The sequence below is a fragment of the Alexandromys fortis genome, unplaced genomic scaffold, assembly GCF_014885135.2.
Source record: "Alexandromys fortis isolate MF-2015 unplaced genomic scaffold, M_Fortis_MF-2015_v1.1 scaffold_53, whole genome shotgun sequence".
NCBI lineage: Eukaryota > Metazoa > Chordata > Mammalia > Rodentia > Cricetidae > Alexandromys > Alexandromys fortis.
The window spans coordinates 3110194-3122904 of NW_026067939.1; the positions used below are offsets into that span (position 1 = coordinate 3110194).

General features: G+C 40.7%; 1 protein-coding gene across 3 annotated transcripts in view; it reads left to right on the plus strand.

The window, feature by feature from the left end:
- Window positions 1–12711, plus strand: part of Kcnab1 (potassium voltage-gated channel subfamily A regulatory beta subunit 1) — a 306641-nt gene that overhangs the window by 253113 nt on the left and 40817 nt on the right. For all 3 annotated transcript variants that reach the window (XM_050147489.1, XM_050147490.1, XM_050147491.1), the window contains one exon: window positions 7895–7981. In XM_050147489.1, coding sequence (XP_050003446.1) covers window positions 7895–7981 — 87 coding nt within the window. The remainder of the gene's footprint in view (window positions 1–7894; window positions 7982–12711) is intronic.

Genomic DNA, 12711 nt, shown 5'->3' on the forward strand with positions numbered 1-12711 from the left:
AGTCATTGTACTGGTCAGTGTCCTGGTGCTGTGAAGAGACACCATGACCACAGTAACTCATAAAATCAGTTTCTGGGGGCTGGATAGATGGATGGCTCAGTGGTTTAGAGCTCTCCCAGAAGACCTGGGTTCAATTCCCAGCACCCACACAGCAGCTCACAACTATCTGTGACTCTAATTCCAGGGGCTCCAATACCCTCATATGGACATACATGCAGACAAAACACCAGTGCACACAAAATAAGCATTTAACTAGGGCTTACTTATAATTTCAGGAGCTTAATCCATTATCATCACGGTGGGAAGCATGGTGGCATGGAGGCAGACACTGAGCTAGAGGACTAGCTGAGAGTTCAACATCCAGATCCACAGGCGATAGGAAGAGAGAGACACCAAGCCTGGCATGAGACTGTGAAACTTCAAAGTCCACCTCCAGAGACACACTCTCTCCAACAAGGCCACGCTTCCTCCAAATAGTGCCACTCCCTGGGGTCCAAGCCTTCCAATCTAGGAGCCTTTGGGGGCCATTCTCATTCAAACCATCACAGTGACATTGTCACAATAAATACACCACTCACAAGATTTTACAGTCAAAAGCGCTGCCAAATCACAAGCTATCTGAAGGCTCGGGAGAAGAAAACAGGTGGCAAATCTCAGCTCAGAACTTTCCCGTGAGGGCCAAATGATAAAACCCAACCCCTCCTTTAAAAGAAAGGCCGTCAGTGGTTTCTCAGTTAAAGAATACGTTTTCGGAGCAAAGTGGGTGATCACAGTGTTCCTTTCCTGTATACCACGTTTATGAACACTCGAGCCCCATGACAAGCACATTTCACAATGGAATGTGAAGCCGTATGTGATTTGAATGGAGTAGGTGCCTTTAGTAAAAGAAGCAGGTGGCAGAGAGGACCCTGCAGATGAAACTGGAGGCTGTCTAGGGAAATCGTGTGCATTATTTAATACAACATTTTTCCAGGCTAGAGAGGAAAGCAAGAACGTGATAGATTTGATTTAAAAAAAAAAAACTGTATTTAAATAGAGCCCTTGCAGACTGTGTCCATTAGTTAGCTATTGATACATGATTAAAGCAGCAACACTGAGCAGCTCGTGCCCTTACAACCATGCCTGTCTGCTTAAAGTTTGCAATAAACTCATTGTTTTAGAAACCTGTGTAAAAATATCAGTTCTAAGACGAGCGCGGTGGTGCTCACCTTTAATCTCAGCACTGGGTAGACAGCGGCAGGCAGATCTCTGTATTCAAGGCTACTCTGGTCTACAGAGTGAGAGCTACACAGAGAAGCCCTGTCTCAAAAACAAACAACAGCAAAAGCAAAAAGCAAGTGGGTTGGGGAGACTGACTCGGTGATTAAAAGTACTAGCTTCTCTTTCTGAGGTTCTGAGTTCAATTCCCAGCATCCAAATAGCAGCTCTGTAACTTGTAGATTCATGTGATCTAATGCCCTCTTCTGGAGTGCAGCTATAAATAAAGACAAAAATACTCATACATAAACAAGTGTACATCTTTTTAAAAAAAAAGAAAAACAAAATAAATGAATAAATAATTCTAAACACTATCAGAACCTAAAAGAAAAATAGACAGATCTATTTTCTTAAAGTACTTAATTTTTTATCCTGTGAACTTTTGAAAGCTTGCCAGTTGACTTCTAGATACCGCTTCTAGGGTGGGGAGTGTGTCTTCTGCTCCTTCAGGACTCGCTTCCCAAGATCCTTAGCGCCTTCTGCAAGCACACTCACCGCAGCTGTGTCCAGCTTGTTAGCTGCTCACGTGCTCCTGTGGTGGAGTCAGGATTCGTGCACTTCTGCACGTCTTTTTAAACTTAAAATGATATCTGGTTCCAAATCAGTCCTCAACAAAACATTTGCTAAAGGAAGGTTTATTTTAGTGAATCCCTAACTAGATCTTAAGGAGACATTTGTTGAGCACCTCACTGTAACGCTGTGATTTACCTGTTTCTCCAAGATTAAAGCATCAAACCTGCAAACGGTTGAATGTCCTGACTTGGTTTCCAGTCACGTGAAAGATCAAAAACTGAAAATCATGTAAGGCAGGAACAATGCACTCTTGAAACCCTAAATGCAGCATTCATGAGACTAGGTCAGGAAAGCCAAGACTTCTAAAGACATCTGGGCTGCTTAGGCAGGCAAGGAGGGAGAAAGAAGGGGAGGGACACTGGAGAAGGGAGTACAGGAGGAAAGAGAGAATCCAGATGGGAGAGGAAGAAGGAGAGAGAAGGAGAAAGAAAAAAGAGAGAGGAAGGAAAGGGATAATTGAGGAGGGAGGAGGGACTACCTGGCACAGTGAATTTCCCTTCAAGGTGCTCCCTGAGGAAGTCAGTGCTATCCCAACCACGGAAGAGTTACTTGCCTGTCTGCTCTGACCTCCTCATCAAAGCTCTTTACACCCTTTCTCCATGAACAGAAAATATTTCCAGGGCTCTATTCCAGCATTCCATTTTTCTGTCCAAAAAGTAATTGTGGCTATCCAATAAACTAGCTTGAAAATCAAACTTAAATGAGCCAAATTTAAATTTATAAGGGCCTCATTTAACAGGCAATTAATTTTATGCTTATAATAAAAAGAGAAACCCTTCCATCTTCCCAAGGGATTAAAGAGGCTGATAAGGAACTGCTGTGCCCCCCGGGAAGGAGATAAAACAGTTCTCTGAGCGCCGCCCTCCTTTTGATTACATAATACATATAATACGTTCTGTTTTGGGGAAGTATTCAGATTAGTGAAATTAATTAATTTTTTCCTGAATACTCCTAAGAATTTGACCAAAAGTTTAGAACTGAAATATAAGCTATTGCTTCCAGATTTCCCGAGTTTCACTCTTTCTGGTATATTAGATCTCACAACCTTATGGCTTCTGCCATTTTGTTTCTTTCCAAAACAAAGGAAAAATGAAGCTGGACCCATTGGTACAGGCACGTAATCCCAGAACACTAGGGACTAAGGCCGAGGACTTTAAGTTCAAGGGCAGCCGGGGCAACTTGTCTCATAGTGAAAAGTGAAACCATGAGTGGAGACATAATTGAGTCCCAGACTGCTTGCCTGGCATCCATGGGTCCTGGGTTTAAGACCCAGCATCGCAGGAGAAAGAGGGAAGGATCACTAAAAGGATGTAGCTTGACCACATCTTTTAAATTTTCTAAACTCTGATAGAATTAGTAAGTGTTAAACAGCCTTTATTTGCTCTCCTATTTTTGTGGCTGTTAAAACATACATTCATTTAGTGGCATTAAAGCAGTCTTTTATTCCTGACTTATACAAAGGAACAAAGAGAATCTTGGAAAGAAACTGCTTTTTATTTTAAACTTGGCTTCCAGCGATGGCCACAAGTGTCGCTGTGGAAGGTTTGCAGAGTTCCCATGGAGAGTTCGAGACATCTTGAGAGAGGCCTGAGATTTTCTTTGTTGACACAAAGTCAGCCTTTAATATAATATAATGGTTACAGGGAGTAACTAATCATTGCATTCAGTGTACTTTTTGTATTCTCAATTAAAATTTTTATCAAAAAAATTGCACATAATTGGGGAATACCTTGTGCGAGCACACATTGGATAACATTTAAATCAAGATAAGTAAATCCAGCTGGGCGTGGTGGTGCACACCTTTAATCTCCGCACTGAGGAGGCAGGAGCAGGGGAATCTCTGTGAATTCAAGGCCAGCCTGGTCTACAAAGCGAATTTCAGTACAGCTGGGCTTGTCTTGAAAAACAAAAAACAAAAAAAGTTAGGCTAATTTTCGTCTCAGCTATCAATCACTTCTTTTGTTAGAAACATTCAGATTCTAATCTGTTTTTGGAATACACAGTACATTGCTATTGTGAGTGTTACTCTACCTCAGAGCAGAATTTATTTATTCTATATATTCAGCTTAGCATCCATCTGGTACCCAACCTTTCCCCATCTCTTCTTCCTCACTGCTTCCCACATCCAGCATCTGATAAAGGTTGCTCCACTCGTTGTGTAGATGTATTTTTACTTTGTGTGTAGGAGCACTTTGTCTGGATGTATATCTGTGCACTATGTGCCTGTAGTGTCCAAGGAAACTGGGAGATGTCATCAGGTCCCCCTGGAAGTGGAGACGCAGACAACTATGAACTGCCACGTGGGCGTTAGGAACCAAACTTAAAGAGGACCCTGGGCTTCCAACTGCTGAGCTTCTCTCCAGGCCCCCACACGATGTTTTTAATTCTTCATATAAGGGAGACCATTTGGTATTCATTTTCTTGTAACTGCTTTTTAACTTAGAATAATGTTTTTCTTTCCATCCATGTTGTCATAAATAATGAGATATACCCTTCTTAATGACTGACTATTGCATATTAATGCATGAACATATAAAATATGCTTATGTAGAAATACCACATTTTCTTCATTTATTTTAAGAACTGTGAATTTCAGCTCATTACCCACTTCATAACTGAATCATGATGATGATGATGATGATGGTGGTAATGTTCATAATGATTTGCTGTTGCAAGGAGGAGGCCGCTTGTTTGTCCCGGCCGCCCCGTTAGCTTACACCCGAAATAACCACACAGAAACTGTATTCATTAAAACAGTGCTTGGCCCATTAGCTCTAGTTTCTTATTGGCTAATTTTTGCATCTTAATTTAACACATTTCTATTAATTTGTATATTGCTATGTGGCAGTGGCTTATAGGAAAAGATTCTAAACTGGCGTCTGTCTCAGGCAGAGGATCCATGGCTTCTCTCACTCTGCTTTCTTCCTCCCAGAATTCAGTTCTGTCTTCTCCACCTACCTAAGTTCTGGCCTATCAGACAAAAGCAGTTTCTTTATTCATTAACCAATACAGGCAACACATAGAAAGAAGGACCTTGTACACCAATTTGCTACTGAGTTTCTTCAATATTCTTGATATCCTTAATCAGATGGATAGTGGGCAAATATTTTCCTGCATTATGTATATGTAAATAGTGTTTATTCCTATAGAATTAGTTTTTACTATACATTTTATTAAATGCGTTGTCAATTTTATACGTGTGCAAAATACATTCTTTTTTTTTTCAAGTTTCTTACCTTTATTTACAGTCTTTGGTATGAGCATACAGAGGATTCTCTTTGCCAAAATATAAATGCGCATATAGTTGATTTTTTACTCCTGATCACCTGATCTTTAATACTAAAAACCATCCTTCCCAGATGCCATAGTATAGATCAGATGCCTTTTTGTACTTCCCAGTCACAATGTATTAAATTATTTGTGTTCCTCAATAATCATCAATTTCTTTTTTTAATTTTTTATTGAGAAAAAGAAAAAAAAAGTTTCCGCCTTCTCCCAGCCTCCCATTTCCTTCCCCCTCCTCCCACCCTTCTTTTTACTCTCTCTTCCTGTCTCCCCTCTTCCTTCTTTCCCATCATCCTCTCAGTCCTGCCAATCCCCCCTCTTCACTCCAAGGCTCTTTCTTATATTCATATGCTTTTGTTTTGTTTTGTGACAACTCGAGTTTAAACAGGGCTGTCGTGTGATCATGAGCTTGGAACTGATCATTGGGAGTCACACATGGGTATACAACTAAATATAACAACTGAGCATTCCCCAGAGTCCTCCAGTAGCCAATAGTTCAGCAGGGAGGGGTAGGGCCCACGAGCTTCTCTCTCATGGGTGTTTGACTGACGTCAAGTCCAGTCTTATACAAGTCCGGTGGAGAGAGCCACAGCTGCTGTGAAATCATGGTGACACGGACTGTGTCCTACCCAGAGATGACCATTTCACAGTCTTTCGGGCTCTTACATTCTTGCTGGCCCCTCTTTCTACAATGACCCTTGAGAATCAATAAGATGGTGTAGATATCCTCGTTAGGCCTGAGCACTGGAGCGTCACTTTTCCTCAGCTCATGCAACACTGTTCGTGCTATTAAATCTTTTATAAACTTCTTTGCATCTCTTTTTAGTTTACGTGTATGTATTTATGTCTGTGTGAGTAGATGCCACATGTCTGTGCAGGGTGTGCTCAAAGCCAGTTGAGAGCTAGAGTTACAGGCCATTGTGCGTCACCCAACTGTCCTGGGAACTAACCTGGAGCTCCCTGGATGAGCAGAAAAAGCCTTAGCTGTGGATCCATCTCCACAGCCTCTTGCTACTTTTAACAAATGTTTAACTCGAGGATTCTGAAGTACTTGTTAATGCCCCAAAACTGAATATCTATTCTTTTAATGATGTTCTTAAGCTCCTATGAGCATTCCTCATGCCCCTTCAACCGTACCTCTCAGATATTGTCTTGGCGTCGGCTGGATCTTCTATTACATTGACTCTGCTATGGATGTCGTCAGTTCCGTTTTCATTTCATTTACTGTGCTTTCCAGCTTCAGGATTTGTTTCATTTTTTTAAATGGATGCTGTCATTTTCTTTGCTTTCTGTAGTAAGGGTATCTGATGATTACTGAATTGTTTCTCTTGTGTTTTTATTTTGGGTTTAGTTTCTGTTTTCTGAGACAGGGTTTCTCTGTGTAGCCCTGGCTGTCCTGGAACTCACTCTGTAGACCAGGCTGGCCTTGTAACTGTATCTGTAGCTCTTGAGTGCAGGAGTGAAAGGCATGCATCACCGCCAATGGGATTCTCTTGTGTTTTAAAGGAATATATTTCAGTAAGTTATCTCCAAAACTTTTGCCACTCCTGACCATTTTGGGCTTTGAAAAAATACATTTCTTTTATCTTTTGAGATCATAATTGTATCATTTCCTCCTTCCCTTTTTTCCCTTCAAACCTTCCCCCGTGTTCCTCCTTCCTCTCCTTCACAATCATGGCCTCTATTTTTATTATTCATTTTTACTTACATACGTATACATACACACATATGTATATACTTGTTCTCATTCATAAATACAACCTATATAGCATTACTTGTGTGTGTGTTTTCAGAGCCAACCATTTGGTATTGGATACCCAGTCAGCTTGCTCTTTCCTGAGGGAGACTATCTTTCCCACTTTGCTGCGTATTTCACTGAACAGGATCTGCTTATGTAACTCAGACTGGCCTCTAAGTTGCAATCCTCCTGCCTCCATATCTCTAGTGCTGGGATTACAGGCATGTGCCACCATGCCCAGCTTCTCTGGATTTTCTTGAAATTTATTAAATTTCCGTTGTTTAGAATTCTTGTCTAAGGTCACACATAAACATATCACCTCATCATCAGCTCTGGCGCCTCACAGTTCCCTAGAAGCTCTTGATGCTTGTTAGTATCTGATAGCATCTATGTGTTGAAATATCCGGCATTGACACCTGCTTCACTGTTTGGCTTTAACTGTGCCTGGCCTTCCAGGAATTCCAAGCAGGCTGTTTGCTCTGGAGTCTGCGATCCTTGCCACTGTTCCAACACTGGCCAGCACGAGTACCAGGAACTCCAAAACCAATGCTGCTGTTTTATTTGTGAAAGATAGCATCCCTAGCTTAGGTTCCTAACAGTAGCAAAATTACAGTTATGAAGTAACAACAAAAATAATTTTATGATTGAGAGTCACCACAACCTGAGGGACTGTATTCAAGGGTGGCAGCGTTAGGAAACTTGAAAACCACTGTTCTAGGGTGTTTGATTCTTGGACTTGAGCATTCCTTTCCAGTTTTCTCAACCATTTTTCCAGTATTATACTAAAAACCAGGTCTCTCATCTGGTTTCCTTAATTCTTGCCACAGTTGTTCTTCTGTAAATAACGCTGATTGCCGTTTCTGTGGGTAGTTACTACGGTCTCACTATGCCCTTTTCAGAGATTTTTTGTAACTAATTCAGGGTTTGTTTTTAAGTAAATTCTTGAAAGAAATCAAACTCCATCCCGTCCTAATAGTGTTCCCATCTGAACTTCTTGGGCCGTTTGCTATGTTTTCTTCTGTTTTCTGCTTCTGTCTCTAGGACTCAAAGGCTCCCTCCAGAGGCTGCAGCTGGAATATGTGGACGTGGTCTTCGCAAACCGTCCAGACAGCAACACTCCCATGGAAGGTGAGTAAAGGAATTTCTTAAGAAAAAGAAGCTACAGAGCTGATGGTCCCAGCCTGAAGACTGTTTCTACTCACAGTAAGTAATAAATAGCAAGACCAATAAGATAGAAGGAAAAAAAAAGCAAAACCCTTCCGATGTCCTTTATCTACTGCATTTACCCTGAAAACCTATAGATTACTTTTTCTCCTCCGCTCCTCTTCCTTCTTCTAACTTCTTTCTTCCCCCTGATTCTTAGTGGCTTTTCTTGATTGCAAAATATTCACTTTTTCCAGATTCATTTCACTTTCGTGACTTCATCAACTATAACGATTGCATTTATCAGAGGGGTTTATAACTCAACCACCAGTTCCGAGTACCGGTTGGAGGACCTTCCTACCCCGCCGCCTCCCCTACTTCGCATCTAAAACCCTTTTATGCTTCATCTTTATTTGCAGTAGATTCAATTATTTTAATTAATTTATTTTTTAAAAAAACAATCTTTTCTCATTTTACATACCAATCCCAGTTCCCATTCCCTCCCCTGTTTCCACTACCCCCTCTACATTCTTCCTCCCCATCCACTCTTCAGAGAGGGTAAGGCTTCCTATGGGGAGTCAACAAAGTCTAGCACATCACTGTGAAGCAGGACCAAGGCCTTCCACACTATATCTAAGCTAAGCAAGATATTCCTTCAAAGAGAATGGGCTCCAAAAAGCCAGTACAAGCCTTAGGAATAAATCCTGGCCCACTGCCAGTGGCCCCACAGACTGCCCCAGCCATACAACTGTCACCCACATTCAGAGGGCCTAGTTTGGTCCTATGCTGGTTCCCCTTCTATCAGTTCAGAGTCAGTGAGCTCCGGTTAGCTCAGGTCAGCTGTTCAGTGAGTATCTCTATCATGGTCTTGACTCCTTTATCCATACTATTGTTCCTCCCTCTCTTCAACTGGACTTTGAGAACTCAGTCCAATGCTTGCTGTGGATTTCTGCATCTTCTTCCATCAGTTGCTGGATGAAGGTTCTATGATGACAATGAAGGTAGTCATCAATCTGATTAGAGGGGAAGGCCAGTTCAGGCACCCTCTCCACATTGTTTAGGGTCTTAGCTGGGGTCATCCTTGTGGATTCCTGAGAATTTCCCTTGCACCATGATGTGGGATCCCCAATGTATGCTGTGAATATGTTTTATTATTGTTGGTTAATAAAGGAGCAGCCTTGACCTGTGACAGGGCAGAATAGAGCTAGGTGGGAAAACTAAACAGAATGCTGGGAGAAAGAAGGTGGAGTCAGAGAGATGCCATGTAGCTGCCAAATGAGAAAGATGTCCTAGAATCATGCCAGTTTTCTGGCTAGCCTCATAATGACTCCCTCAAACAAGATATCTCTTCCCTTGCTCTCTCTTTCCCCCATCTGAATCATCCTGTTCCCTCATGTTCTCTCCCCCCATCCTCCCCGCCTCTTCTTCTTCTGCCCTCTCTTCTCCCCTCACCCCCATGCTCCTAATTTTCTCAGAGAATCTTGTCTATTTCCTCTTCCCAGGGGGATTCATGTATATCTCTCTTAGGGTTCTTGTTACCTAGCTTCTATGGGATTGTGGATTGTAGGCTGGTTATCCTTTGCTTTATGTCTAATATTCACTTAGTGCATACATACCATCTTTGTCTTTCTGGATCTGGCTACCTCATCCAGGATGGTTCTTTTTAGTTCTATCCATTCTCCATTTGCTTGCAAATTTCAAGATGCCATTGTCTTTTACCACTGAATAGTACTCCATTGTGTAAATGTATCACATTTTCTTTATCCATTCTTTGGATGAGGGGCATCTAGTTTGTTTCCAGGTTCTGACTATTGCAAATAGTGCTGCTATGAACACAACTGAGCAAATGTCCTTGTAATATGATTGAGCATTCTTTGGGTATATGCCCAAGAATAGTATTTCTGGGTCTTGAGGTAGGTTGATTCCCAATTTTCTGAGAAACCGCCATACTTTGATTTCCAAAGTGGCTGTACAAGTTTGCACCTCCACCAGCAATGAAGGAATGTTCCCTTTACTCCACATCCTCTCCAGCACTAAAATATATAAAGAACTAAAGAAACTAAACATTAAATACCAAATAATACAATTTTAAAAATGGGGTACAGATCTCAACAGAAGAATCTCAAAAGATACTTAAGAAAATGCTCAACATCCTTAGCCATCAGGGAAATGCAAATCAAAACGACTCTGAGATTCCATCCTACACCAGTCATAATGGCTAAGATCAAGATCAAGGACCTTCGTTTTCGATAGTAGTAGTGTTTGATTAGTTTCTGGGTACTAAATGCCAAGGGTGGGGAGTTGAGAAGAACTGTACAAAAGAGGCTCCTCTTTACGGTTTCGTTGTGGCATCTCAGCAAGCTGTGTAGCTGTCACCTTCTGTCAGAAAAACACGGTTTGTCCCCTGAGAAACTTTCAGAACATTCCTAAAGTTATGTTTCTTCATTTATATTTGTTTCCAATCCTGCCTGGGATGGCTGGGAAATACAATGGTTTCAGAGAACAAAATATAAAAGACTATTGAGATTTCCAAATAAGTGGATCACAGTAACCTAAGGATAGAGATATTTCAAGATGAAGTGGGAATATTTGGTTGGGTTTTTTTTGTTTTTTTTTTTTAAGTTTTATAACATTTGGACTATCAATATTTTTTAACAATTCAAATAATTCACATAAAATTACATTTAAAATAATTTTGTCTTGGTAATTCAAAAAGCTGCTTAAATTTTTGTAATAAATTTAGTTCTGTAAAGATTTAGCCTTCCTTGCTGTCAGGCCATAGAAATTAAGGGGAAATAAAAATGTTTAAAGTTCATAGGATTTTTCTAGGTTGCTTTTCTGACTAGACACAAAAATGTTAGAGACATTTATCTTTTTTATCTTTTTTTAAATTGTATTGCCATTTATCTTTTCCAACTATGGAAAAACGTGCATAACTATATCTACATAAACATTTTCATCTGTGCTTATATATCATACATATGTGTGTATATATCTGTCAAAGCAAAGATTGTTTGATAAAGCAAATCATAAACAATATTAGAAATATTTATTTCAATGATTATATGTTGTTACACAATTCGCAAAAATACATTAAAACAGAACACTAACGCCATTTAGTCAGCAAAACTACGAAATGAAAGGTAGTGGATTCTGAAAGGCTAAGTAGTTCACATTTTAAGTGCCTGGGGGCTATTCTCGCTTCAGAATGGTGTCTTACAATTATACCATATATACACACAGGATAGCAGATAGTTGGGTTTTTTTGTTGTTGTTGATGCTGTTGTTTTTCATGGAGCTTGCAAGTTCTAGCTTTCCGAACACATATATCTAAATTCATAACTTATTTGTAATTTATACTTACTTATTCATAGGTCAAATAGAAACATCAGAGTTGCATTCTGGTCCCAGCAGCACAGATTTTACCATCAACCCTTTCTGCTTTATTCTAACAGAGGCCAGTGCTGTTTGGGGAAATAGAGAGAAAAAGGAAATAGAGAGCCAAGGACTGCCTGGTGAATTGGGACATTAGCTCCTCAAATGCGGGGATGGGGACAGACCTGAGTTGCTTCTAGAGTCTATGTTAAGAATCATGATGACGGTGATCGTAAATCCTGTGTATGTGCTTCAGTAAAAGTCGTCCACACACAAGGAGGCTACCTTGGAGGATGACTAGTGTTTCTTAAAACAATGCCTAAGAGACAGGTTGTGTCTTACCAAAACTACCCTTGCAACCCTTCGGTGACTGTTAATGTAACTCTACAGACTTTATTCAACTCCTCTAGACAAAATGGCAGAAACATATTCGGAAATTCACCCAGCCAATTTCTTTAAAAAATAGCTGGAAAAACAAAAACAATCTTTAATATCGTTCACATCCTTTTATTGTCTCAGGACATCACAACTTAGTTGAACCCATTTCTATTCGCTTTACTTATACAACAGTAATTGCCAAACAGATACTGTTTAATTGCATATGTATCAAAACTACGAGGCCTAGCATTTGTAGGTCTTCGTACGTTTAACCGTTCCTTTCCAAATCTATTGAGTTGGGGCATCTCTTTTAAACTGAAGACGCGGAAGCTTTTCCCTCCTGAGGCAACCCAGCCATGACACCACTAGCCCTTCATTACTGCTGAACACTCAAGTTAGTGGACTCCAACAACCAACACGGAACACTGGGCACGAACTGCATGAATATCAAGATCATGCGTGTGCCCACTTCGACTGTCTCTAAGCCACAACTTTAAATAACCTCCATTTAAATCTGATTAAAATGCCATCCCCATTTATGTGATCTGTAGCATGAATCAGTGTTAATTGGAGGCGTATCTAAAATAAACCAAGATGAGGTCTGGCCAATTTCTGCAATCAAACTGCAACCAATTGAGCCAGAAAAGGATCCGTCTTGGCACCTTCTCTACCATATATGGGCACTGTGTATCCTGTTAGTCATTGCTACCCATCGCTGCTTCCAGTCCTGCCAGAAAAATCCAAAGACAAAAAGCAAGTTCTGTCAAAGAGAGTGGTGGCAAATTCCAAATGTTCAGTCAGTGGAGAAACCAGTCTGCCACCTGATGGAATACAATGAGAGTTTGTGGTGACGGGAAGCTGTGACAGCAGAGGGGACTGGTGTGCTTTTCCTTCCGTCCTTCTCATTGTTTTTCATGGTTCACCTAGTAGTAAGGCACTTTTCCTTCACGGCAGCTGCCGCG